The sequence below is a fragment of the Aedes albopictus genome, chromosome 2, assembly GCF_035046485.1.
Source record: "Aedes albopictus strain Foshan chromosome 2, AalbF5, whole genome shotgun sequence".
In the NCBI taxonomy this organism is placed as follows: Eukaryota; Metazoa; Arthropoda; class Insecta; order Diptera; family Culicidae; genus Aedes; species Aedes albopictus.
In genome coordinates this window covers 336,245,354-336,270,041 of record NC_085137.1, presented here as the reverse complement: position 1 = coordinate 336,270,041, position 24,688 = coordinate 336,245,354, and the positions used below count along the sequence as shown (strand labels likewise).

The 24,688-nt window shown below is 36.3% G+C and overlaps 1 protein-coding gene across 3 annotated transcripts in view; it reads right to left on the bottom strand.

Annotated features, from left to right (window-relative positions):
• Window positions 1–24,688, bottom strand: part of LOC109431649 (sodium- and chloride-dependent neutral and basic amino acid transporter B(0+)) — a 436,299-nt gene that overhangs the window by 270,194 nt on the left and 141,417 nt on the right. For all 3 annotated transcript variants that reach the window (XM_062852590.1, XM_029874567.2, XM_062852591.1), the window contains one exon: window positions 19,623–19,991. In XM_062852590.1, the coding sequence (XP_062708574.1) occupies window positions 19,623–19,652 (30 nt within the window). In that variant the 5' untranslated portion in view covers window positions 19,653–19,991. The remainder of the gene's footprint in view (window positions 1–19,622; window positions 19,992–24,688) is intronic.

Here is a 24,688-nt window from a genome sequence, read left to right as displayed (position 1 = left end):
AACAGATTGCAGTGCTAAAGTTTATTAACAGTCCTGCAGATAGAATTCACAGAATGTGATTGCAATTTCACTTGCGCAACGCAACTGAAGTAGAAGCGAATAGGTGAATGCTATATCACTACTGTTGCCATTGAGAATTATTTTTAAATTTCAAACCCCAGTTACACGGTAAATAAATTTCTAATATCTACGCGCGGACAATCTGACGATGACTTCATTTCCGAACATAAATCCCATGCCGTCACATCGTTTTCCAATAACACTAGTTTACAGCATATTTGAACTAGGTAAGCTGATGATCATTTTTGGTGTAGAATCATGCCCTGAGTTCGAAAACGCGAAGGAAAAAAAATACAGTAGAGCGGAAATTTTTTCGACTTTCCATACAAGGTTGATGATTTGAAATCGATTTTTGTTCTATTTTTAAGCCAAGTCACTCACTTTACACATCTCATTCTCCGTAATCAGTGCTCAGATTTAGCTATTTTTTACTGTAACTCGCCTTCATATGATATGTCAAATAAACAATGAGAAAGAATTTTTAAATGGTTTTTTCTTATTGAAAAAAAAAATACATTTCTACATATAGTTTTGGAAATTTTGCTAAAATTTGAGGAGATCATCCCTAAAACACGCCAATATCTTGAATTTCATTAATCTGACGCAAAATCTGCATTCAGATGTTCGAATGGTATTATATTCAGCTCTTAATTTATGGAAAAAGATTTAAAATTGGCTGAACAAAACGCAAAATATTTGAATTTTTGTTAATTTCATATTTTAAAAAGTTGTAGAACTCAATATTGAGTTAAAATTTACAAACTGTTCTACTTCAATTTTTTTGAAACATGGTTTCGAAATCAGCGCTAAATTGTGCTTCAAAAATTTTGGTCGTTGATTGAAGTTCACGACTTTCGTTTTATTTTGTAAACTAGTATAATGATAACACTCCAGTGAGCCTAGTGGTTAAGGCCTGTTAAGGCTATGCATCGCCTATCCGGAGACGGCAGGTTCGATTCCCGCTCTGGTCGGGATTTTTTTTTCGGTTCTCTGGGCATAGTGTATCGTTGTGCTTGCCTCACAGTATACAAATTTATGCAATGGCAAGCAAAGAAAGCCTTTCAATTTATATAACTGTGGAATTATTCCAAGTTGAAGAGGCAGGCCCAAGTTCCGGTGGGAACGTAGAGCCATAAAGAAGAAGAAGAAGAACACTCACCTTGTACTCTCCCTGTATGTATCATTTACTTTCTAACTCGGTCGAATTTCTATAGGGTGGGGCGAGGCAAAGATGGGTCAGTGCCATTTTCGAGCGCATTACTTATGTTTTGATTATGCTAATAATTTTGTTAGGTTATCAGCATGAACATACAAAAGTTAACGGTATTTATTGGAAAATTATGCACTCTCATTTAAAATAAAAAAAAATAAATTTAAGCCATTTTATAAAATCTCAATATAGATGACCGCGGGGCAAGATGGATCACCTTCAATTTTGAGCGAATTTTTTTTTAGCATTTAATACAACACTATTTCATAACTTACTCCAAAAAAATAATAAAATGTTCACTAGTAGGCTCAGTGTACCAGTTATGGCTATAGTACCTCAAATTCGCCATAGTTGGTTTTCAACCTTTGAAGATACAAATCCACAAGAAAAAAATCGTGAACAACAGATCACGATCACAAAAGATGATTGCAATCATTCAAACTTTACAATTTGCTCAAATTATGGTAGAAATAAATCATTTTCCTTAACTTTTCGGCCTCCTCCTCTTCTTGGCGTAACGTCCTCACTGGGACAAACCCTGCTTCTCAGCTTAGTGTTCTATGAGCACTTCCACAGTTATTAACTGAGAGCTTCCGCTGCCAATGACCATTTTGCATGTGTATATCGTGTGGCAGGCACGAAGATACTCTATGCCCAAGGAAGTCAAGGAAATTTCCTTTACGAAAAGATCCTGGACCGACCGGGAATCGAACCCGTCACCCTCAGCATGGTCATGCTGAATACCCGTGCGTTTACCGCCTCGGCTATTTTCGGCCTCCTTGCACCCTATTTCGCCATAGTGTACCAGTTATGGCAAATCCCATAAGGAATGCATGTAAATAGTGCGAAGTGGAACCCAAATTAACAAATGTGTCCATAACTGGTACAGGGTTCCTATCATTGGCACACGCCGTAATAAATACTAAAAGTAGTTTTTGCTCCGGTTTTATATTTTTCCTGTAATGTATGAAAACTAATCTATCATTTGACTTATTGTTTACATTCATCGGTCTTCTTCTTATTTTTGTAGAAATAGTTTTTCTTAGGTAGTGCGATAACTGGTACAGGCACCCTAGTACTTGTAGCTCAGTATGGATATGGAGCTTATATAAATACAGAAACAATTGTACACATTTCATTGAGAAAATCTGAACTGCTTAAAACGTGACCCATCTTGCCCCGCATTTTTTTCAAGGCCCAAAATCGTTTTTTTTTAATTGCTCGTTCAAAATTTTGTTTTGTATTTTATTAACTTTTTATCGATTTTTAGCATAGTAAACTAATGTATTGAAGAGTAGAGGATGAATACAAACCAAAACCATTTGTATTTACAAAGTTATGATGCTCCATCCTTGGGTGACCCATCTTGCCCCGCCCCCCGTCATATTATAAGTCTTGTCTGGAGTAAATTAGAATTAAAACTACTGTCTGCATTCTGAAATCGATTCTTAAACTATGCGTTTTCAATGAAAAGTTTTAGGATTAAGGTAAAGTTTTCGATTTTACTTGTGTTCTAGAAAAAAATGAGTTCAAGTTTTTACTTGCATTTAGCATATTCTGTTAGACTTACACGCCAGTTTCAGCAATTAATATATCAGAAAATTTAACATTTAACAATTTTGACAATTCGACAAGAAACCTTACCTCCACCAAACCTCAAAGCTTAACTTCTGTGAAATTCAGATGATAAATTTTCGTGAAAATTTATCATCTGAAATTCTTTGAAAATCAAAAATGTCTCGCAAGCTGAAAAAGTTTAAAAAACCGCTGATTTAAGTAATTCCTATAATGAATTCTTCAGGCATCCCTTCAAATTCTATACCTGCCCATGCATTTCTTTAAAAATTTCCTCAAAAATTCCACCAGGGTTTCTTTCAGGCATTAATCCAGAAATTTTCCTTCATGAGTGTCTCAAGAAATTACACAAAATATTCTTCTTGAAGCCAGTCCACGAGTTTCTGCAGGCATTCTTTCATAAATTCTTTAACCCTTATGTGGCCGGCAGGGTACCCGGGTACCCAGCACCCATTTAAAATACACGGAGTAGAAAAAAGCGAAAAGTTTGCCGGCCACATAACGGTTAAAAAAAATCAATTTCAAATGAATTATCCTAACAGTTTCATGCAGGAATTCATCCATAGATTTCCTCAGGAGTTCCTTCGAAGAGTTTTTCAGAGATTCTGGCAGGAACTATTCTAGGAATTTCTTCAGAACAACTGATTTTTTTTCAGAAACTATTGTTGGAATTCCTCCAGAAGTTCCTACATGTATTCGTTATTATAATTCTCCATGGATACTTCTACGAATTCCTGCAGAAATTATCCTAGGCATTTCTATAAAAAAATATCTAGAAGTCTTCCAGGGATTGTTTCATAATTTCCATATAGGATTTATCGAGACATTTCTACAGATTCTTCAAGAGTATCTCTGGAGATTCTGTGATGAACTCCTTCAGAAATTTCCCCACGATCTATTGTTTGGCATCCTTTTTTCAATATTTTTTAGGAATACCTACTGAAGATTCTCCACTTCTTTCAGGTATTCATTCGGAAATTCCAATAAAGAGTTTTATTCCTTCAGAAATGTCTTCAGTGGTTCCTTTCAAAATTCCTCCAGTATTTTGCTTTTTAAAATTTCTGCAAGGTCTCCTTAAGAAATTCTTTCAAGTATTACTTCAAAAATCCTTCAAAGATTCCTTCAGATATTTATTCAGAGATTCTTACAAGAATTCTTTCTTTGGCTTTGTCTTTTCTTTTTACAGGAATTTCTGCTGAATGCTCTTTTAGAATCCTTCAGAAATTTCTCTTGGGTTTCCATCGGAAGTTCTTCAATGTGTCTTTTCGTAATAAAGTTTTTTTTTCAAAAACTTCGCTATAAATTCCTCTAGAAGTTCTCTAAGGATTTTTTTTCTCGAAAATGGACCCAAAGTTTCTACAGAAATAACTTATGACATTCTTTCAGGGTGTCTACTACCTGAAAAAAAATTAAAAAAATAAAAATAAAAAAAACCTGGAAAACCGGGAATCCTCAGGGAATTTTATTTGTCAGGGAAAAACCTGGAATACCCAGGGAATAATTTGAATACTCAGGGAAATTTTACAGCAATAAAAAATAAAATATAAATACCAAGTAATTTACTCTGAAGAAGAGTCCACAGAGTTTACTACATTGTTGATATGAATGTGGTAGTTGTAATCAATCTGAAAATACTGTTACAATAATTTTTTCCAGAAATTCTGTCAGGGTTTCTTTTTAGAAGTATTGTAGAAATACCTCTTAGAATGCCTCCTAGGATTTATAACAGGATTCCTTCAGCATGTCATTTATCTTGGTATTCTTTTTTGAATTCCTTCTGGAGATTTTTCCGGATCCTTACTGGCATTTTTCAAGATTCGAATATTTTTTCCTTGAGAATCTTCCGAGATTTCTAAATTCCTCGCGATATTTCCTGAGTTTTTCACGAGGATTTTTTTTCAAGAATTTCTTCTAGGGTTTTTTTTCGGTATTGCTCATTTCGGAGAAAAAAAATCTGAGAGTAATCCCGGCAGGATATATAAAGGAAATTCAAGAAGTAACCTTAAAAACCTCTAAGAGAAATCCTGGGAGGAACTCGGCGAAATCATGCTTGCATATCCAAGAAAAACATCGGAAACTCTTTGGAGGGAATCCCTGGAAGAACTTCTGCAAGAACCTCGCAAAAAGTTTGAGAGAAACTGTTGGAAAGCTATCCCGGAAAACACTTAGAGAATTGGTTTCATGAATGAACTTTGGATAAGATACTGATCGATCTCCTATCGTGATTTCCAGTTTTCCATTGGATTTTCTTCCTAATCTCAATATTACTACACCACCAGCACAGATAACATATATCCAGTCCAGTTTCAAAATTGCAATAGTAATTTAACGGTCATCTGACCTATGATGAATTATGAATTGGACTTCCTGAAGGTTTTTTCTCCCTGATTTTTCGAGTGTTTGGGTGTCTTTTCTTATTAAAATAATTTTTTGGTAAAATTGTCAAATCAATTTCTTGCAATTAATCGAATTCTAGGAAAAATCTAGATGTAAGTATTCCATATTAGTTTATTTTCGAAGGAGTTTAACAAAAAAGGTACTTAAATCAATTCAGCTATTTGGTGGGATTTCTAGGGTGTAAACCTACGCATTTTAACCTTAAAGTTTCCACATATTTTTGGGGAAAGTTCTGAATAGTTTTTAAAAATATATGAATTTAACTAAAGCTTGGAATTATTTTTGATTTATAAATTTTCAAAATTCTTCCCTGGAAAAACCTGGAAAACTCAAAGATTTTTATTTAATCTTATGAGTGGACACCCTGTTCTTTAAAAATCCTCCCAAGGGATCTCAAGGATTTCTTGAAAAAATGCTCCAGATTGTTTCGGGGAATCCCTTCAGAAAACGTTCAAGAATTTCCAGTAGGAATCTCCAGAGGTATATCAAAGAAATCTCCCAGGGAGCCCAGCTTTCACTTCAGAAAATTGTGCAGGTAATTCATTAGAAATTTATTTAGGGATTTATTCAACATTTTTTTGTGCAATTCTCATTAGACCCCAAAAAAAACCTAAAGGAATCTATGAAGTAGTGCCCGGAAATATTTGTGATGGAACCACGGAAGCAATTAAAAATTAAATTCTTGTAGGATTTTCTGTTGGAACCCCTGAAGGATTTTTTGAAGAAATTAATGAAGGAATTTATGGAATTCGTAGAAAAACTATTGAAGAAATCTCTTGATGAAATTTCTGAATCTTTAAAATACAAAAGGAAACTCTGGAGATATTTCTGATGCCTGAAGATATTTCCGTAGGTATCCGTGGAGAAAAATTGAAAGAATCTTTGAAGCAATTTCCGAAGAAATCTCTAATTGAATTTCTTCAGAAATCCCTAGAGGCATTCTTGGAAGAATTTCTAGAGGAATGTCTGAAGAAATTCCTGTACGAATACCTGAAGGAACTCCTTTGGAAGTCACTAGTGGAGCTTGTGAAAAAAAATATTGAGAAATAATAAACATCCTAGAGAAATACTCTAATAAAGTTACTGTAGAATTTCCGAAAGTATTCATGGAGTGGACAACTTTTGAAAGAATCTCTATTTGAATATCTTGTGAAACTCCTAGAAACACGCCTGCAAAGATTTCTGGATAAATATACATTTTTTTTAATTTCTAGATGAATTCCTGTAGTAATCCTAGGAGTATTTTTGGATAAATTTCTGAATAGATTACTATAAAATTTGTGAAGGAAAACATGAAAAATTCTGGGAAAATAGAAGAAGGAAAGGAATACAAGGCGAAACTCCTGAAGGAATGTCTACAGGTTTCTCTAGAGAGACTCCTCATAGAATCATTTTATCTGGAGCAATACCTGCCGGACTTTCTGGATGGATTCCTAAAGAAATCCCTTCAGACAATCCTACGGGGAATTCCCGAAAAAATAAACTCCAGAAGATTTCTGGAGCGAATTTCAAGAAATCATTGAATAAAGAGTGCCAAGGAGCGATATTGAAAGGAATTCATAGAAGATTTCCTGAAGGAGTTCTTGGAGAAATTTCCTCAGTAACATCCTAAGGAATTTTCGAAGCAATCTGTAAAATAAATTATCATTAGGAATCGCTGGAAGAAATTCTAAAGAAACCTTTGAAAGCGTTCCTGAAGGAATTCTGAACTTTTATTTTACTGGGTAAAACGTTGGAACAATTTCTGAAAATAAAAACGTTAAGAAATTTACGAGGAAAACTATGGAAGTTCGTAGAAGAACTCTTAGATACATTTCAGTGGGACCCTATGGAGCAGCTTCTGAAAGAAACGTTGGAGAACTTTAGAAGGAATTCGTGTAATATTTTATGAAAGGAATCCATTTAAAATTAATTTCGAAATACATTGCTTAGCTTAGACTGACTGCACATATCTATGGTTGCTACTCCGTGATTGACTTGAACCAATGACAGTTGCACAATGAATCAACTGAATAATTGACTGGGAGTGGCCAACATTCTCACTGTGCACGCTTCAGAGGCTCTCTTTAACAGTACAATAACGGCGCCGGCCACGTCCTTGCAACGAATTTCGAAAGACATTGCAGGGCATAAAAACATGTTCTTGGGTATATTTCTTGTAGAAACTCGAGCGAACTTGTGAGGAATTTCTGAATCAATCCTCGGAAAGAATTTCTCAGATGAATCCATGGAAGATTTTTATTTAAATATGGCTTGGGAGATTTTCTGGAGTCGCAAAAGGATTTTGTGAAGAAATCCTTGGATGCTTTTCTAAATGAATCTTTCGAGAAGTTTTTGGAAGAATCTCTCGTAGAATTTCTTAGGAAAGCATTTCTGAAGAAATTCATTAAAGAATTTATTGAGTATCTATGCAAGATTTTCTAAAGTAATCATTTGGAGAATAGTATAGTAGATTTCTGAAGAAATCCCTGAAATTGACGAAAGAATATTGTAAGATATTTCTTTGTAAGAATCCGTAAAGGAATTCCTGGTAAAATTTATGGACGGAACGTTGAGGAAATTTTGACAGCAAAAAAACAACATGTGACAAACTTTTCTAACAAGCGAACAAGGAGTTACAACATTATCTGAAGAGCTGGTTACTCAGTGAGTAAATTGGAATAGCCTCGATGACACCGCTGGATCCTGGACCGACCGGGCATTGAAGATGTCACCATCCTCAGTATGGTCTCTTATGGCAACATAAGACCTGTGGTCTAAACATGCATTGAGGTATTTAAATGTTGAAAATTTACACACAAAAACATACATGATTGCATTCATCAAATCCAAAATCAATGAATGTCACCGTAATTGCATCGACCTTCACCAGTTGCCAGCTTGGTGCCACAATATCATGGTCGGAATTCCCCTAAGCTGCCCCAAAATTTCCACCAAGTGCAATTGTACGACCTTGAACAGTTCCCCTCACTCTCCGCAGTATCCATCGCATTGCAGCACATTCCGCCAAACAGGTGCATAGACAGACATGCAAATTGCCTATTATTGTCGGGTGTGAAATTGGTTGCGGTAGGTGCATGAGGTAATAAAATAATAGACCAATGAAATTGAGAAGCGAGCGTGAGCCGCCCCTCGGGAAAGTGGGGAAACAGTGAAAACGGGAAAACAAACACCAAACATTGATAATAGCGAACACAGTTGGGTGCATTTGGCGTGGAGGTAGTGTTCCGAGAGTGCAATTTGCCAGCCACGGAACATGGAAAATTTGGTTTTCCTGAAAATGGTGACAGGCAGCGCAATGAAAAGTAATCAAACTTGCACGTATGTTTGAAATATATGTTTAAACATCGATAACATAAATAAACAATTATTATTTAAGTAATTTCATTGATTTCCGTTTAATGATTGTGCTTGTGTTTCCAGTGACCAGAATAACATACCAGGAATATTGTTTTCCTTTGTTGCCTACCGGTTAGTGGTATAAACTATTTGAACAAAGTTAATCATTGCTGAAAACTGCCAAATAAAAAAAATGTCTAATTCAACATTCAACATGAAAGTGAATCGACCAACTATCTCCGCAGTCATATGAAAGGGAAACCAACCGCACATTCCCAACGCGGCCAAGAAGTAGCACAAAGTTTACCAGCGGCAAACATGGCTTGAAATTAAGTGCAAATGTGTGCTTTGGCAACACGTGTTACTCTACTATTGCTACTGGGCACTTGCATTCGCTTTGCCTGGCCACCAACGTAGCAATCTACCTGCGTACCCCTCAGTAATGTGGATTGAGATGTGTAGATAGGGGCTATTCAAACTGCAATGTACTATGCATGAACATAGTTGTACTACTAGTGCATTTCCAAATAACATCAATGAAAAATACCTTCGAGCGTGTGAATGACTTTAAGGCGGCGATAGTTTTTTATGCGATAAATATTTTCTGTGTTTATTCACTTCCAGTTTACCAGATTAGCTTATTGCTAATTAATCTCCTCTCTTATCGCTTATTCGTCTTTGAAATCATCATCGTCATTATCGTCATAAATTCAATTTCAATATCAGCTTAATAATTTAAAATTCTGCTATAAAAATGTATTGATTGTGTTAGGGCTGCAAAATAGATAACAATCTGAAAGAAGCGTCCAACATAGGTCTGGTTCTCACAAATTCCTCCCTCGCGCTTACTCGGGTAAGTTGTGTGCTTAGGAAACGTTAATAAGTTACGCCAAGTTTTCGGTAATAATCGGCTGCGTATTGTCAGAATGCCTCGACTGGAAGAGAAAATCGGGTGACAGTTCAACATACGCTAACTGGAAAATGATGTAGCGAAAAGGTCCTTCATCGAGGAGCTGTGCTACGGTTATTCTTGAAGGTTGCAGCGTTGAAGATCAATTGAGAGCCAACAAGAACGCTTTCATTTCCACCGGTAAAAAAATGATTTGAGTGAGCATCGCACCCAGAGAAAAAAGCGAACCTTAAATGACTCATGGAAGAAAAAAGAACAACGAAGAAACGCTAAAGCCTCGACTGAGCGAGCGAAAACACGAGGAGCCAAAGTCATTGTAAAGGAAAACATCATCTTTCGATCCGTAAGACAGGTTGGTATATCACCGTAGTACATCGAAACAAGGTGGAAACACACCGTTTCGTTGACTTTTAGTCAGTAAACATTTATGGCTTATCATGTTTTCAAGCTAATGCTTGCTTATGCTGCTGAGGACTTGTCCTTTGAAATCTTACTCGGACACTATACCTTACTCCAACTCCTGTGTTGAAAGATTCCTGAGGACTAGTAGTTAGCCGTTTCAAGTATAATGCTGGTGATGTTTGCGGACATTTTTCGGCATTCCAGTCACAGAAACCTTGCGGTTGATTCTGTTAAATCTTTGCCAACGTTTCGCTCCTAATTGAGATCCTCTTCAAAGCCTTAAGTAGCACCATTTTTCTAGTTTCCATTGCAATCCAAAACCTTTCATCAGTATTGACATGACACTCACTGTGACCCTCACTTCGAATGATGTCTCTTTATAGCCAGTACTGCATATCAATTGATTTAATTATATCCGGATCAAATTTAAAGAAATATTTCGACTCTATAAGATTGTAACCGTTCGTCGAATAAGCACGAGAGAATCTAAAACGCGGTGGCTTTTGCGCCACTCTCGCGAACGAGAGACCACCGGTTCAATTTAAGGTTTGCCCGACTATACGACGACTCTACTCTCAAGGGCTTCTCGAACGGCCGTGGCTCGACTTAAATCACCAAACGTACTAAAAACTAATACATAAAACCATACAAACTGAAACAATAACAGGAACTTACTCAAAAATTACCAAAGAGCTGAATAAATAACAAGAACAATGGTCGCTGAAGTGAATTTATTAGAACAAACTATGTAAACCTTAAGGACAACAAAAGCAATAGAACAAGAACAACAAACAATTATTTACAAGTGCGCCAAATTCAACTCGCACATGGCTGCAAATCTATTTTGCGCCATCGAAAAAACCCTATAAGATACATAACATAAATCGTCATTAGCTTAGCCTAGACACAAACCTTATACGAAACGGTTAATCTCTACTAATGGAAATCGGTTCAAACTCAAAGTCAAATTCAACGAATTCAATTCACATAAGAATTTACTTAAAAAGACAAAAACGTCAAAAGCTACAAATTAACTAAAATAATCATGAAAACTAATAATCCCGACACGAATGCCCACTTTTGGGTAAAATGTCGTAAATAAATTATAATAATAATAATGAAAACTAATAATGAATCACAAAAAAAACTAATTCTAAAATCAAAATCATAATATTCAAAAAATATAACAATTTAATCTAATTGAATTCAAACTTTATTTTACTTAAAGAGAATAAAAACGTCACAACGTAACGTTACAAGATACAATATGATATAGATACATATTTAAGTATAAATCTAGTCTGGTTGAATCAACAACACCAGGGAGCAGCGATAAGCTCTTCTTCTTGAAACGCACGACGAAACGCAATGCTCTGATTGCATGCATTTTTGTTCCACGCCTATACTTGTATTAGTAGTACACAAATACAGGTGAAATATCACGACAGTCGTTAAGCAGCGAGTGTCATGATTTCTGCGTCTGAACAACGGTAACGTGCGTTGAGCAGCTTTTGAGATTTGCAAAGTATATATCTAGCAAACCTATATAAATCGCGTTCGGTATTGTTTTGATTTCAATCTACCGTCTACCCCCGTTGGTTTGAACGACACCTCATGCAAACCAACGAGGATCGTTTTTTAATTTGAACTTCTAGTAACCCTGTGGGCATCGAAAAACACACTGGTGGTAACACTTTTTGCTGTTTTGTTTTGATTCTGCGTTCTTTTTCACCATGTTCCATGAGCAGAATGACGTTTGAATCATTTTTAGTTTGAACGATGTGCAGATTAGCGGGAGTCAAATTAAAAAGTGTTCAGATTAGATGCGGTCAAACCAACGAGGGTAGACGGTATTCGTAAACCGTTGGGTTTTGTATTGTAAAAAGTAAGGAAAACGCATTTGGTTACTCAAATTAATGGACCCCCCGTTAGTTAGAGCCACAACAATTTTTGCAGACCCCTCGATTTTGGTCAAATGGTGGCTCATTTAAACCGTTATAACTCGAAAGTTTCTCCAAAAACCACCTCAAAACGAATTGTTGTTGAGAAGAGGAAGGATAATGCTACTATTTACAATAATAAAAAGTTGGGTCGGCTATATTGATTTTGGCCGCCATCTTGGATTTTTATACCAAAACATTTTTTTCACTATGATGGCAATCACCGATTTTCAAAATTTTTGCATCATTTGAAAGCTGAGACATTTATACATAACATATCAAAAAATTAGGGATGTCTTTTTCTTCTTTCAAAGGGTATCTGCCGTTTTGTCGAGATTGCTTAAATAGATGCATTGCGTAAATCATCCTGCGGCCCTCCATGCCTTAAGATGCGGCCAGCGGAGTACTCCGGATCAAAGTTTTTGAACGATTATTTGAAATAACTCGTTAAATTCATTAAGAAATCAAACAAACAAAAAAATTGCTGATCAATTTCACAGTGTTGAACACAAAAAGAACAATCCGTTCTGATCTTGTACCGACTTTTCGAACCCTCTAAGCAGAATACCCTCTCTGAATGAGTGTAATCAGTTTCGTACCTAGGGCGGAATTGCAAGGTACGAAACTAATTACACTCATTCAAAAAAAAAATCCGTTCTGGTAAGATTCGAAATTACAACTCCGAAATATTTCGGTATTTCAGCTAAGTCACGAAGCCAGCTTGCAGTTATTTATAAGTGATACGAATCAAATGAAAGTTTGTTAAAAATGCAATCTTGAATCATTAAAAAAATAGTTGCAGTTTTTAAGCGCAGTCAATGCAACGCTGAGCAAATATTTCACATTTTGCCTTTCCACAATACAAACACAAAGCACGAAGTTTTTGACAAAATTCTCAACAAATCTCAACTTGGTTGCCAATATTGTTTCTTTTTCACTGTTTGTTTAAATTTCTATGCTTACGAATCCAATTTAAATTGTCCAAGCGAAACTCCTGAACGAAGTTAAAGAAAAAAAAATCTCAGGCGAGATTCATAAAGCGTCTCCTGTGCCCTTTTGGAGAAACTTTTGGATCCATTTTTGGAGAAACTCCAGGAAACATTATTGGAGAAAAATTTAAGCAATTCTAAGTGAAATATATGGAGAAACTCAATGCGAGTATATGGAGAAACTCAACGAAATATATAGAGAAACTCAATGAGAAAGTTGTGGCGATACTGCATGGAAATTAAAGGAGCATCTCATAGAAAAATGTTTTGGTGCCACTCTAACAGAAATTTCTTTAACTACTTTAGAATAAATTCCTCGAGCAACAAAAAGAGAATTTTCAGGAGTAACTACAAACAAGATTCCAGAACCAACTGCATCAAGACACAAAAGATGCTTAGAACGCCTGAGGAAAATTTGAACAATAAATTTGAAGCAACTTTAGAAGATAATGTTGAGGAAACTTCCGGAAACAATTATAAAAAAACTAAATTTTGAAGAAATTTAATGATGAAGTATTGCATCAACTTTAGAAGAGACTTATGGAAAGAATTTACTAAAATCTTCAAGAAACTCCTGAAAAATTTTCGCGAAAATCCGTAAGCTATTCTAGGACAAATTCTTGGAAACGATTAATGAGTAACTTCAGGGCAGTTCCAAAGGCAAATCTAAGAGGAGTTCATGGGGATGTTCCTAGAGAATTCTAGAAAAACTAAACAAAAAACTTCAAGAAATTTCTCGAAAACCTTCTGGAACAACTCCACAAGAAATTTCAGGAGAAAATCCAGCAAACCTTTTTGGAGCGATTCAAAAGAAATTCTTGTAAAAGCTTCTTGACAAGTTCTTGAAGTGGCTTCAAGGCAATTCTAGGGGCAACTTCTAAATTGTTTGTTTAAATTTCAATTTGAAGCTCAAACGTTTTTCTCAACCAAACTTATGAATCTAAATTTAACAGTTCAGATTTTTAATAAATTTGCTTTAGAATTGTTCTTTTTGTTGTTTTTATGCATCGATGTTTTATGCGGCCCGCAGGGCGATCCCGAATTGCAAATTTGGCCCGCAGTATCCTCCAGCCTGGCGTAAATGGATTCAGTTTATTACCTTAATGGATATCAAGGTTTCATAGGGCTTCCAAGAGAAGTTTCAGGCGGATGGTGTTTCAGAAGTGTTTCAAGGCGTTTCAGGGTACTTCTGGAGGCTTCAGAGGGCTCTTAGGGCGCTCCACAGGCTCTCAGATGAGCTCCAGAAAGGTTTCAGCGGCGTTGAAAAGGCACTGCAGAAGGTTTCAGAGGACTTTTAAAGCGGATTCACAGCTTTTCACAAGAGCTTCATGGGGTTTAAGGGGGTTTCAGAGGTATTTCAAAGCGTTTTAAGGTGTTCCATAGGGTTTCAGAACGGTTTCAGGGGGCTTCGTAGGCTCGCAGGTGAGACTCACGGGTTTCCCAAAGAGGGGATCCAGAGGAGTTTAAAGGCATTCCAGGGTGTTTCAATAGATTTCAGAGGTATTCTAGGAGGCTTTACAGGTACAAAACTGATTGAACTCATTCGAAGAGGGTACTCTGTTTAAAGGTTTTGAAAAGTCGGTACAAGGATATTTAAACACTTATTTCTTACAGAAATACTTCATTTCTCACGAAATCTGATTTTTTTTTTAAATTTCATAATTTTAAAATTAAAATTCAATTAAAACTTCAAGCTTCATCAAAAAGGTTTTTAGAAGTCTTATGAATTGCTCCTATAGCAAAATCAACACATTGTTGCTTGATAATTCGATTTTGGGTATGCTTCTACAATTTCGTCAATCATTGGTAATAAGAGGTACTCTGAATTTCTTAGAGCTACTCTTGTTAGCTCAGTGGCTTGCCTCTAGTTTCCAAAGAACAAAGAAGTTCTATAAAGAAACCAAAAGTTGAACCATAGTTCTTGAATTTTCAGAAAAGTTCATTATTGTGGAAATACTCTTGAGATTTCAGCGATCCTTGGCACAACACCATAAACACGAACTTCAAAATTCTGTAATGATTTTCATATGAAAGCTTTAAAATCAACTCAATAACATCCCAGGTAACAATTTGATGCTGTACACAACAACTATTTAATTCAACCTTCATTTGAACAAAAGCTAAACCCAAGAGGTACAATCCTTTATTCAGCTCCTAAACATCTAATTTTGGTGATTTCATTCAACCTGTAGCTGATTTGAGGTTCATTGGAAGGCTGATTTAAGGCTTAATATGCGTTTAATCAATAATCAGTTAAATTTATTAATTTTGTAAAAAACACTTTCGTGAGCTTATTTTTACCATTACCTGTGTCTGTTTGCAGAAGAGATGTTTAGGAATGTATAAATTAATCTGTGGGGAAACTTGGAATTGAACTCAGACCTCCTGATTTATAGTCACTTACCTTAGCACCTACACCACACACCATTGTATACATATCCTCGAAAACAATAGCATTACTTGTTGTGTCTGAATAGTCAAGAACATAAGTTGAACTAAGTCTGTATTAAGGCTGAAAAAGCGATAAGGACTTCACGAGAACATACTAGGGTCAGCTGTCAAAAATTATTTGATTTAAGGTTGAACAACAGATGATTAATTCTGCATGTTGGTGTTTGTTTCAAAGCTGGTTACCCAGATGAATAATATTCTATTCATGTTGATATTCAGCTATCTATATATTGTTGATTAAAGAGGTTGAACAAGCCATACTTCAAACCAATATTCAGCTAATTCGTCTATCTCGGTTCCTTGCTAACGGCTGACAATAAACGTGAGTCGTGAAATACTAAGTGGCATCATCAGTGGTAGTCGTGCCTACTACGGGCTCCAGAAGAAACTGCGGTCACAAAAGATTCACCCCCGCAGCAAATGTACCATGCACAAGACGCTAATAAGACCGTAGGTCCTCTACGGGCCCGAGACATGGACCATCCTCGAGGATCAACCACGAGCTCTCTGCACTCTACGATAAACCCATCATCGTGAAAGTGGTTAAAACTTGGCGGATACGGTGGGTAGGGCATGCTGCAATAATGCCGGGCAACAATCCTGCAAAGTTGGTGTTTGCTTACCATCCGGTTGGTACAAGAAGGCGTGGAGCACAAAGAGCATGATGGGTGGACCAGGTGAGCGAGATCTGGCAAGCGTTGGGCGTGACCGACGTTGGAGAGCTGCAGCTGCAATTCGAGTATTATGGAGGTAAGTTGTTGATTGAGTGTTATCATGAATTTGATGTTGAAATAAATAAATAATTCAGCCGGGGCTCGTGGCGCAATTGGTTACACGTTTGCTTTATAAGCAGATGGTCATGGGTTCGATCCCAGCCTCGGCACTTTCGTCAGTTGCTCTTCCCCCCTGAGAGCAGCTGACACTGACCCTCTTCAGAGCCCATGGCTCAATCGAACCCGGATACTTGGACAACGGTGAACCGGCAACTCATATTGGACCCCCAATCGGACAGGAAAATGGAGCAACCAACAGCCACACATAAACATCCTCGTGCTCACCATTCCACCAAGATGTGGTAGAAAGTAAAAGCAGCGCAGTCTCGACCAGTTCAATATAGGAAAATTACAATAGAATTCATTCAGGCGCTGTACAAAGTGTAAGTAAGGCTTCTAATTGGAATCGCTTACGCAGTGCCCTAGTGGACAAAAGAGCTGTAAATTAGGTTAATTGATTGAAGAATAAAAATAAATAAATAAATAAATGAAAGCCTGCTTTAGAGTGTTTCAGGACGTTTCAAGAGATTTCGGAAGGTTTTTAGGGGGCTTCATAAGCTCTCAGGATACCTTCAGGGATGTTTCAAAGGCGTTTCAGGACGTTTAACAGGTTTAAAAGGAGTTTTAGGGAACTTCATAGGCTCACAAGTGAGCCACAGAGGTATTTTAGAGGCATTTCAGGCGGTTACAGAAGGGGTTCAAGACGTTCTAGACTGCTTACGCTTGTAGATCTGATGACCTTTACTCAAGGGTGTTCTTGAAGACTCTCAAACAGCGATTGACAGCATCACCTGACAGCACATGGGTAATGTTACCAAAATTAAGGTACCTTAATGGATTCTATCTAAATGGGGATGGTAGCTCACAGATCCATACCTTGATTTGTATACTACCAAACATTTCTTTCCAGCGTAACCATGGAAATACAGAGCATACCTCAGCCTCCAACACAACGAGTGTCGAAGTAACTAGTCTGAAGATTGAAACACCCAACTATCCTGGAAGTCTACTCAAAAAAATCACTTGATTTTGTTTCGAAATCGGCACTATTTTGAATTCCTGATTGTGTTCATTTCCATCAAATTTAGGGATGTTCCATGTCACCATATTAAATCGCTTAGCTCAACTAGTGTTAATGGCCATCCGATGTATTGTTTCACCTTCAAATAGTGCATTGACACAATAACACATTCCCATAACCCAAATCGTAAACCATTGAACCTCGGCCTGACAAACCGAATATCGTCGCAATAAAATATGACACTTCCTTTCACCTGACTTTGAACTCCTTCACATCCTCGTACGCCTATCGAAGCAGTCACAAAGCATGACTAAACAACGCCTAATGGGAGCAAGCAACTATATCGTACCCATCAGCACCATCAATAGACACGAAGCTGTTTGGTGCCAGCGAAAAAAGTAGGTATCTACGTCGACAACGATGCGATCGAATCGATCGCTATCAGCACCGACGCCACCACCGCACCGCCGATAACCCAAAAACATCGCCTCGATTCCAGCAGCACTGCAGAAAGGCGATAATTGCAAAAACGTGCTGCTTCACTTGCGCTCTAGCAGCCCACCCCGCATAAGCCCGTTGGTAGGTTGGTTGGACTATCTTCTACCTAGGTACCTACATAAAGAGAGTTGTACCTCTAGATATCTGAATATCTGAAGCATTGAACTTGAAAACAACAGCAATCGTACGTCGAACGTACATGACATTGAGCAATGCTTACCGTACCTTTGGGTGACATTGATTAGTAAGGTTAATGTGAGCATAAAGTTAATATGAGAGCGGGGCGTCGTTATCTCGAGGATCCCATGATCAATATGCAAGCCAATGACCGTGGGTTCAATTTCACCTCTACAGGAGTGGCCAAATTTTTTGGGATAGGCAACTTTTTTTCTCTCACAAAAAAAGTTCAACATGCTGTAACTTTTTTTAGAGTGCATCACAAGTTTTGACTCAAATTTTGACTATTTGTCAACATATTGTATGTGCATCATCATTAGTATAAATTTGAGCTCGATGGGTGAATTTTTCGCAAAGCTAGAACCGTTCTAGTAAAACACTATTTTTAGACAACTATTTTTGAACTGTCATATCTCGAAAACTAGTGAACCGAATTGAAAGAAATTTTTAACGTTTGTCAACAATATATTGATGCTTAATAATAATAACGTCGTACTATAAAATGTAATTTTTTCTCACGACAAATAAAGTAATACCGGTTTGACATTTTCACCCATATAGAGAAAAGGTGGAGCGGACCTGGTGTGATGGTTAGAACACTTGACTATCACGCCGAGGACCTGGGATCGAATCCCACTCCCTACAAACTCACAAAAATTTGAGTTCTTCCTTCGGAAGGGAAGTGAAGCGTGGGTCCCGAGATGAACTAGCCTAGGGCTAAAAATCTCGTTAATACAGATAAAAAAATATTGAGAAAAATAAGTCAAATTTACAATACCACACAAAACTTACAGAAGTAGAAAATATTTGGATATCAAGCCTAAAATTTGATGACATTGATATAAATAAACTATATATTTTTTTCGAGAAAGATCTAAAAATGTCAATCCATTTTTTCAACGTTTAAAAAGTACCTATGTTTTGAAGACTTGTGGAGCATCAATACATTGTTGATAAACGTTCAAAATGTTGTTCAATTCGGTTCACTGGTTTCCGAAATATGACAGTTCAAAAATAAGTTGTCTGAAAAATAGTATTTCACGAGAACTGTTCCAGCTTCGCGAAAGATTAACTAATCGAGCTTAAATTTGTACCAATGATGCACAAATGATAGCTTGACAAACAGTTAAAACTTGAGAATTTTTGATGCACTCTATGAAAAGTTGCAGCATGTTGAGCTTTTTTTTTGTGAGAGAAAAAAAAAATGCGTATCAAAAAAATTTTGGTCACCCTGTATTTTTACGGTAAACTTTTAAGTTTTGAACGAGAAAACTGCTGTCGAAATTTCAATGATGACGACTTATTAATGACGACCTTTTCAACCTTCAGCACCTCAAGTTCTTCCTTATCCCTTCTGAAACATCCATTTTGTACTTCTGTAAAATCTTCTATTTCACATCCCATCCCATATCTAATACATCTCCGGAGACCTTTTTGATCATCTCTTGAAACTACCCTTATCTGCAAAAGGTGCCAAAAAGTGCAACTTTTCCTGAAAGAAAATCAATTCAACCCAAAGCCACGGTACTTGGGCCACCCTCTCGCGGAAGCATGTTGGAAAATATTTCACTGTTTTGTTTGCGCCGTAGAAGTGTGTACTGCCGCGTACCTTCCATTCCATTCTGCCCTGTTGTTCCATTTTCGATCAAACTTACACAGGGCAAACGATTTCGTTCGAATAGTTAAGGAGGAAGGTGCCTACCTATACTGTTGCGGAAATGGTGCATTCAAGCGCCTGCCTCTCCCAAGCCCCATAGATACACGGGTGTTGCATCGAAGAATGCTTTTTGGCCCTCACAGATAACAATAATGATTGTTTTTTTTTTTTTTTTTTAATTTTGGGTGTCCAACTGTCCATTCCCAACTTGAAGTTCACTTACCGATTGTTTTGGCTTCTTGTTCCACTTCATCGTGGGTGGGTGGGTTCAGGGTGTTCAGGGCGCTCCTAATGGAGGCGCAATATTTCGTATCGACAACTGTATCGCTGCGCGCTGGAAGCGAGGCCGTGACTATATTAAACACTCTGCACTTTGTTTTCACTTTTTCTTTTTTTTCTTCGCCGGGGTTGCTTCCTTAGTTGCCCTTAACAATCATCACTAGATTTCACTGGTATTTTTTTTTCTTTTCTGGTGACCACACTGGGAGCTGATATCGAGGGCAGTGCGACGGGGAGTCTCATTTGACTTTTCTTTTCTTCATACTGGCACTGGCACTGGGCTGACTACGACAATAACGCCTTGAGTTATGACCTGTTTGAGAAGAAAGGGAAAATAATGGGAAAAATTATTAGTGGAAACCAAAGAGGAAACAGGCTTTGTACTACTGAATGGCTGAGCTTCGAAATGATTTATGCTGCAATACATTCGTTTCAGCTCATAATAGTTATTTTAAGTTTAAATGTTATTCACGCGCCTGTGTATTTGAAACAAAAAACAACGCTCTAGGTCATCCTAGAACTCCCTTGAGCACAGATTATTAGATCTATAAAAATGTAACCAATTAACGTTTTATGATTTTGAAGGAATGTATTCACGTGGTTCACATAAATGATTTGAGTCGATAATACAGATCGACGAATAGTATACGTCATTTAACCCTCTAATACCCAAATTTTTGATTTTGATCTAAATATCATTTTTCGTCATCTGAAATCGATTTAAACATGTTTTGGAAGATGATTCTTTTTAATTCTCGATTTCGTGAATTTTAGTTTTTGATTTTTATAATTTTTGTTTTTGAACATTCCCACACTTTTATATTTTTCCTGGAAGCCTATTTAGGGTACGGGTTTTTTGAGATGAAAACATTTTGCGATTTTATTATTATTGTTGAAATATTTTTATTTTTATTTATTTTTCATAGAAAATTTTATTTTCCGTGTAATTTTAAGGAAAATAATTTTAGAGTGTATTCGCTTCCCTTAAACTATTAAACTAGGATAGAATGATTTGGGAAAAATTTAAAACATGTAAATTGTAGCGATCATGCTCTAGAGCGGTGTTTTGCTTTTGCCTCGTCGCGAGGGAGCGAACGAAACCCAAACAGAGAGGCAATAAAAACTGAGCGAGGAAGAGGGGAACGAAAAAAGAGCCGATGATTATTTCGGGTTTTTGAGTGCGATTTTCGCCTCGAGAGTCTTTCTTTGTATGGGAGTGGAACTCGCGAGAGCTTTTTGAGTGTGAGTGGACGTGAGACACACAACAAGCAATTATGAGTGTTGGACGAACTCCTCGCTGCGCGGCAAGCTCGCGCTCGCTGCTGTTGAGGATTTGCGTTGTGATTTCTGAGTTTTATTTTCACTCCTCAGAAAATCGCCGAAATCGCTTCCTCATTTTCTCGCGAGGGAGTTTCTGTCAAGCCTGGTAGCGATTCAATACAAAATAACAATGACTTCTAAAAGGTTACTAAAACATCAACTTTTCAATGATTTAAAACAATGTAAATACGCTTTAAAATACACCAAAAACCATTTTGAGATGTACAAAACAGTCCTAAATATCAGCCAAAAATATAAAAAAATCGATTTTCCGCGAAACAAAAATTACAAAAATGCTCACTCAAACTATACCCCGTCTAAAGGCGGGGTTGGGTATTAGAGGGTTAAGACTTCAGTTTTTTTTTGTTTGAGAACCCAATACAGCACATACCTTAAAACTTTTCTTGATACATTTTTGGACTGAAGTAAATGATTAAAAAATTGTATCTTCGTTGTTTCTGGTCTGAATTAAAAATTTGTATAAGGATTAAATATATAGCTCTGGAACTCTTCCAGAAATTTCACCTGGGATTCCCCCAGCAATTAGTAACGGTATCTCTCAAAGGGTTTCTTTAAGAACTTCTTCTGGAGGTTGTTCTGAAATTCCTTCACATGTTTTTTTTATTTTTTTTTTTCAGAATTTCCTTCTGGGATTTCTCTATTTATTTCTTCAAGAATTTATCAGGATGATAATTCTGGGCTGAGATGCCATAAACAATTTATTTATCTGTTTTTTTGTATGGAATACAAAGAATTTCTTGTATGAAATACAGAATATTGAGTCATTGGAGTTATTTATTTTTGTATGAGACAAAGATATTTTATCCGAATTTGTACAGTATGCGAATTTATCAAAAAAAAAATATTCAAAGTCTTCAAAAACCATGGATGCATCTAGCATCGCTGCTTCTGACAAGGGAAGGTTACGATGGTGACCCCCGGGGATTTCAACCAGACTGTTTTCGGATTCTACATGGTAAAGTATGATTAAATACAGCCTTTCGGGTAATGGACCAGTGTTGTAGCCAGGAGGGACCTTCAAAGGGGCAGATTTGACCAAATGTACTATATTGAACAATATCAAACTCAATGGAAATTCTAATTTGAGTATTTTTCAGTAGAAACAGGCAGAACAAACACAAACATGTGATTAAGCAACAATTCTCTGTTGACATAGGTGTTTTCAGGCAGATAATTTTCAATCTAATTTAAAAAAAAATCAACAAAATTCAATTTTACCTATTTCTGCTACAATAAGTTGTTACATATGATGAAAATTGTCCCTTCTCCTGGCTACACTACTGGTCCATCAGCCGAAAGACTTAAGATTCAATCATACTTTCACGTATAGAGTCCAACAAAAATAGTCCGGTAGAAATCCCCGAGGGACACCATCGTATCGTAACCCGCTCTTATAAGATTCCTCATGGATTTCTGGGCAATACTCTATTAGTTTTCCTAATTTTCAAAGGTTGAAACCATCGTTTTTCCCTTGACACGAAAATTAGTTATGTTGCCAATAGAAAAAAAAAAATCTGTTGGAATTTCCTTTGAGATTTTGTAGGATTTCATCCAACTGTTTCTTTTAAGGTTCCTCAAAAAGTTTCTTCTTAGATTTCGCAACGAGTTCTGAGATTACTAAAAAAAATTCTTTTGAGATTTCTCCTGAAGTTCCTTCAGCAATCTTGGAAGGAACTTTTGGATCAATCCTAGAAAAATTTCTGAAAGAATTCCAAAAGAAATTTCTGAAAAAAAATCTATTGGGACTCAAAAAGCAAATGGGATGACATAATGAAGTCTTTGTTGAATCTGAAATCTGAAAAGTATCTTCTGTAGGAATCTCAGAACAAATTTCAGGAGGAGTTCAATAAGGCATTTTTTACAAGATCTCAATATAATCTCCACGCAATATAAATTGCTGCACGGATATCAGAAAAAAAAAATCTTAAAAACCATTTCAGAAGGATCTTTGGGGATTTTTCCTGTAAATTCTTCTAGGATTCTTTCAGCAGTTCTTTGGTTTTTTTTTCAGTTGCTTCAGCATTCTTTGCAATATTCAATCTGGCATTTTTTCCAACATTATTTTGTGCTCTTTCGCCTCAAGTTGCTCCTAAGATAGTTTCAAAAAATCCTCTGGGATTCTGGAAATACTTCTGGGATTCTAAAAGTTCTCCAAATAATTGTATTAGATATTCCTCATCATATCCATTAAAAGCACGATCTACAGGAAGAATATACAGCAGGAATCCGAGAAGAAAGTTCCAGAAAAATGCCAGAAAGATTCATTTGAGAAACATCGGAAGTATCGCCTACAGAAATTCCAGAAGAAAAATCTGGAGGTCTCTAAATGGCAATTCCCGAAAAACAAAAGAACGCCAGCTCTTCTAGGAAAATCCCATACAAAAAATCTGTAAACTTCTTAAAACGAACTCCTTGAGAAAACTCAGATTGATAATCTAGAGGAATCGCAAAAGAAAATTCTCATGAAGTGCAAAAAAAAATTGAAAAATACTATAATAATAAAATTGGGAATCCAGGAGATATGTTAGAATTTTTTTTTTTTGAAGAAACTTATGAAGAATTTCTTGAAGATTCTCATAAAGATCTTCTGTAAGAATTCCGAGGGGAATTGCAGTAGGAGAAAAAAATCTCAAAAGAATCTCAAGGAGGAATACCAAGAAAATCTTCCTGAAGAAAAAAAGGATGGAACGTTTGGAGATTTTTGAGAACAGACTTTTGCAGAAATTCTAGAGAAAATATTCAACAAGATCCCAGAAAAAAATCTGAAAAATCTAAAGAAAGACTTTCTGGAGTTATCAATTGTGGACTAATCACAGAAGAAACTTCTTGAAAAATCCCAGAAAAAACTCTGAAATATTGCAGAAGAATCCCAGAAAAACTCTGAAATATTGCAGAACAAACTTCAGAAGGAATACCAGAAAAACGGTTATTTCTTCTGGAATTCATTAAGATAATCCTTTTGAAAAGAGATGCCATATATACATATTTATCCATATTATAATCTTCGACTATTCGTACAGATTGTGTTTTGTATAAAATAAAGATTATGGGCCCAAAATCTAGGATAAGTCCCAGATGAAAATCCTGTAAAAACTTCAAAGCAATCTCCTTGAGAAATATCAGATGAATTATCTGGTAGGATATCTGAAGAAATATCTGGATGAATTGTACAAGGGTTTCTCAGAGATATCCCGAAGAAAACTAATTGAAACATATCAGATGAAAACTTTTAGAGAAATACGAGTATAAATAAAAATAAATAAATATCCTGAGGAATTCTTATTTTTATTCCAGAAATAATTGCAGGAGGAATATCAGACGAATTCCAGTTAAAATACCAGAAAGAACTCATCAGAAAGAATTTCTAAAATTAAATACAGAAGGAACTCCAGGATACATACCAGAACAATATCCATGAAAAACACAGGAATGAAACGCTTGTAGTATCTCATAACGATCTCCTAGAGGAATCAATGAAGAAATGGTGTGCGGGATGGCAAAAGAAATTTCTTAAAAAAAACCTTAAAAGAAAAATACTAGTATAAACTTTTTGAGGAAACCCGGAAGAAACTTATTGAGAAATTTGAGAAGAGAATATCCAACGAGATCGCAGAAAAAAATCTCAAAAAACTTTGAGTTGATTTTATTAATAAGGTGGGACTGTTGGTG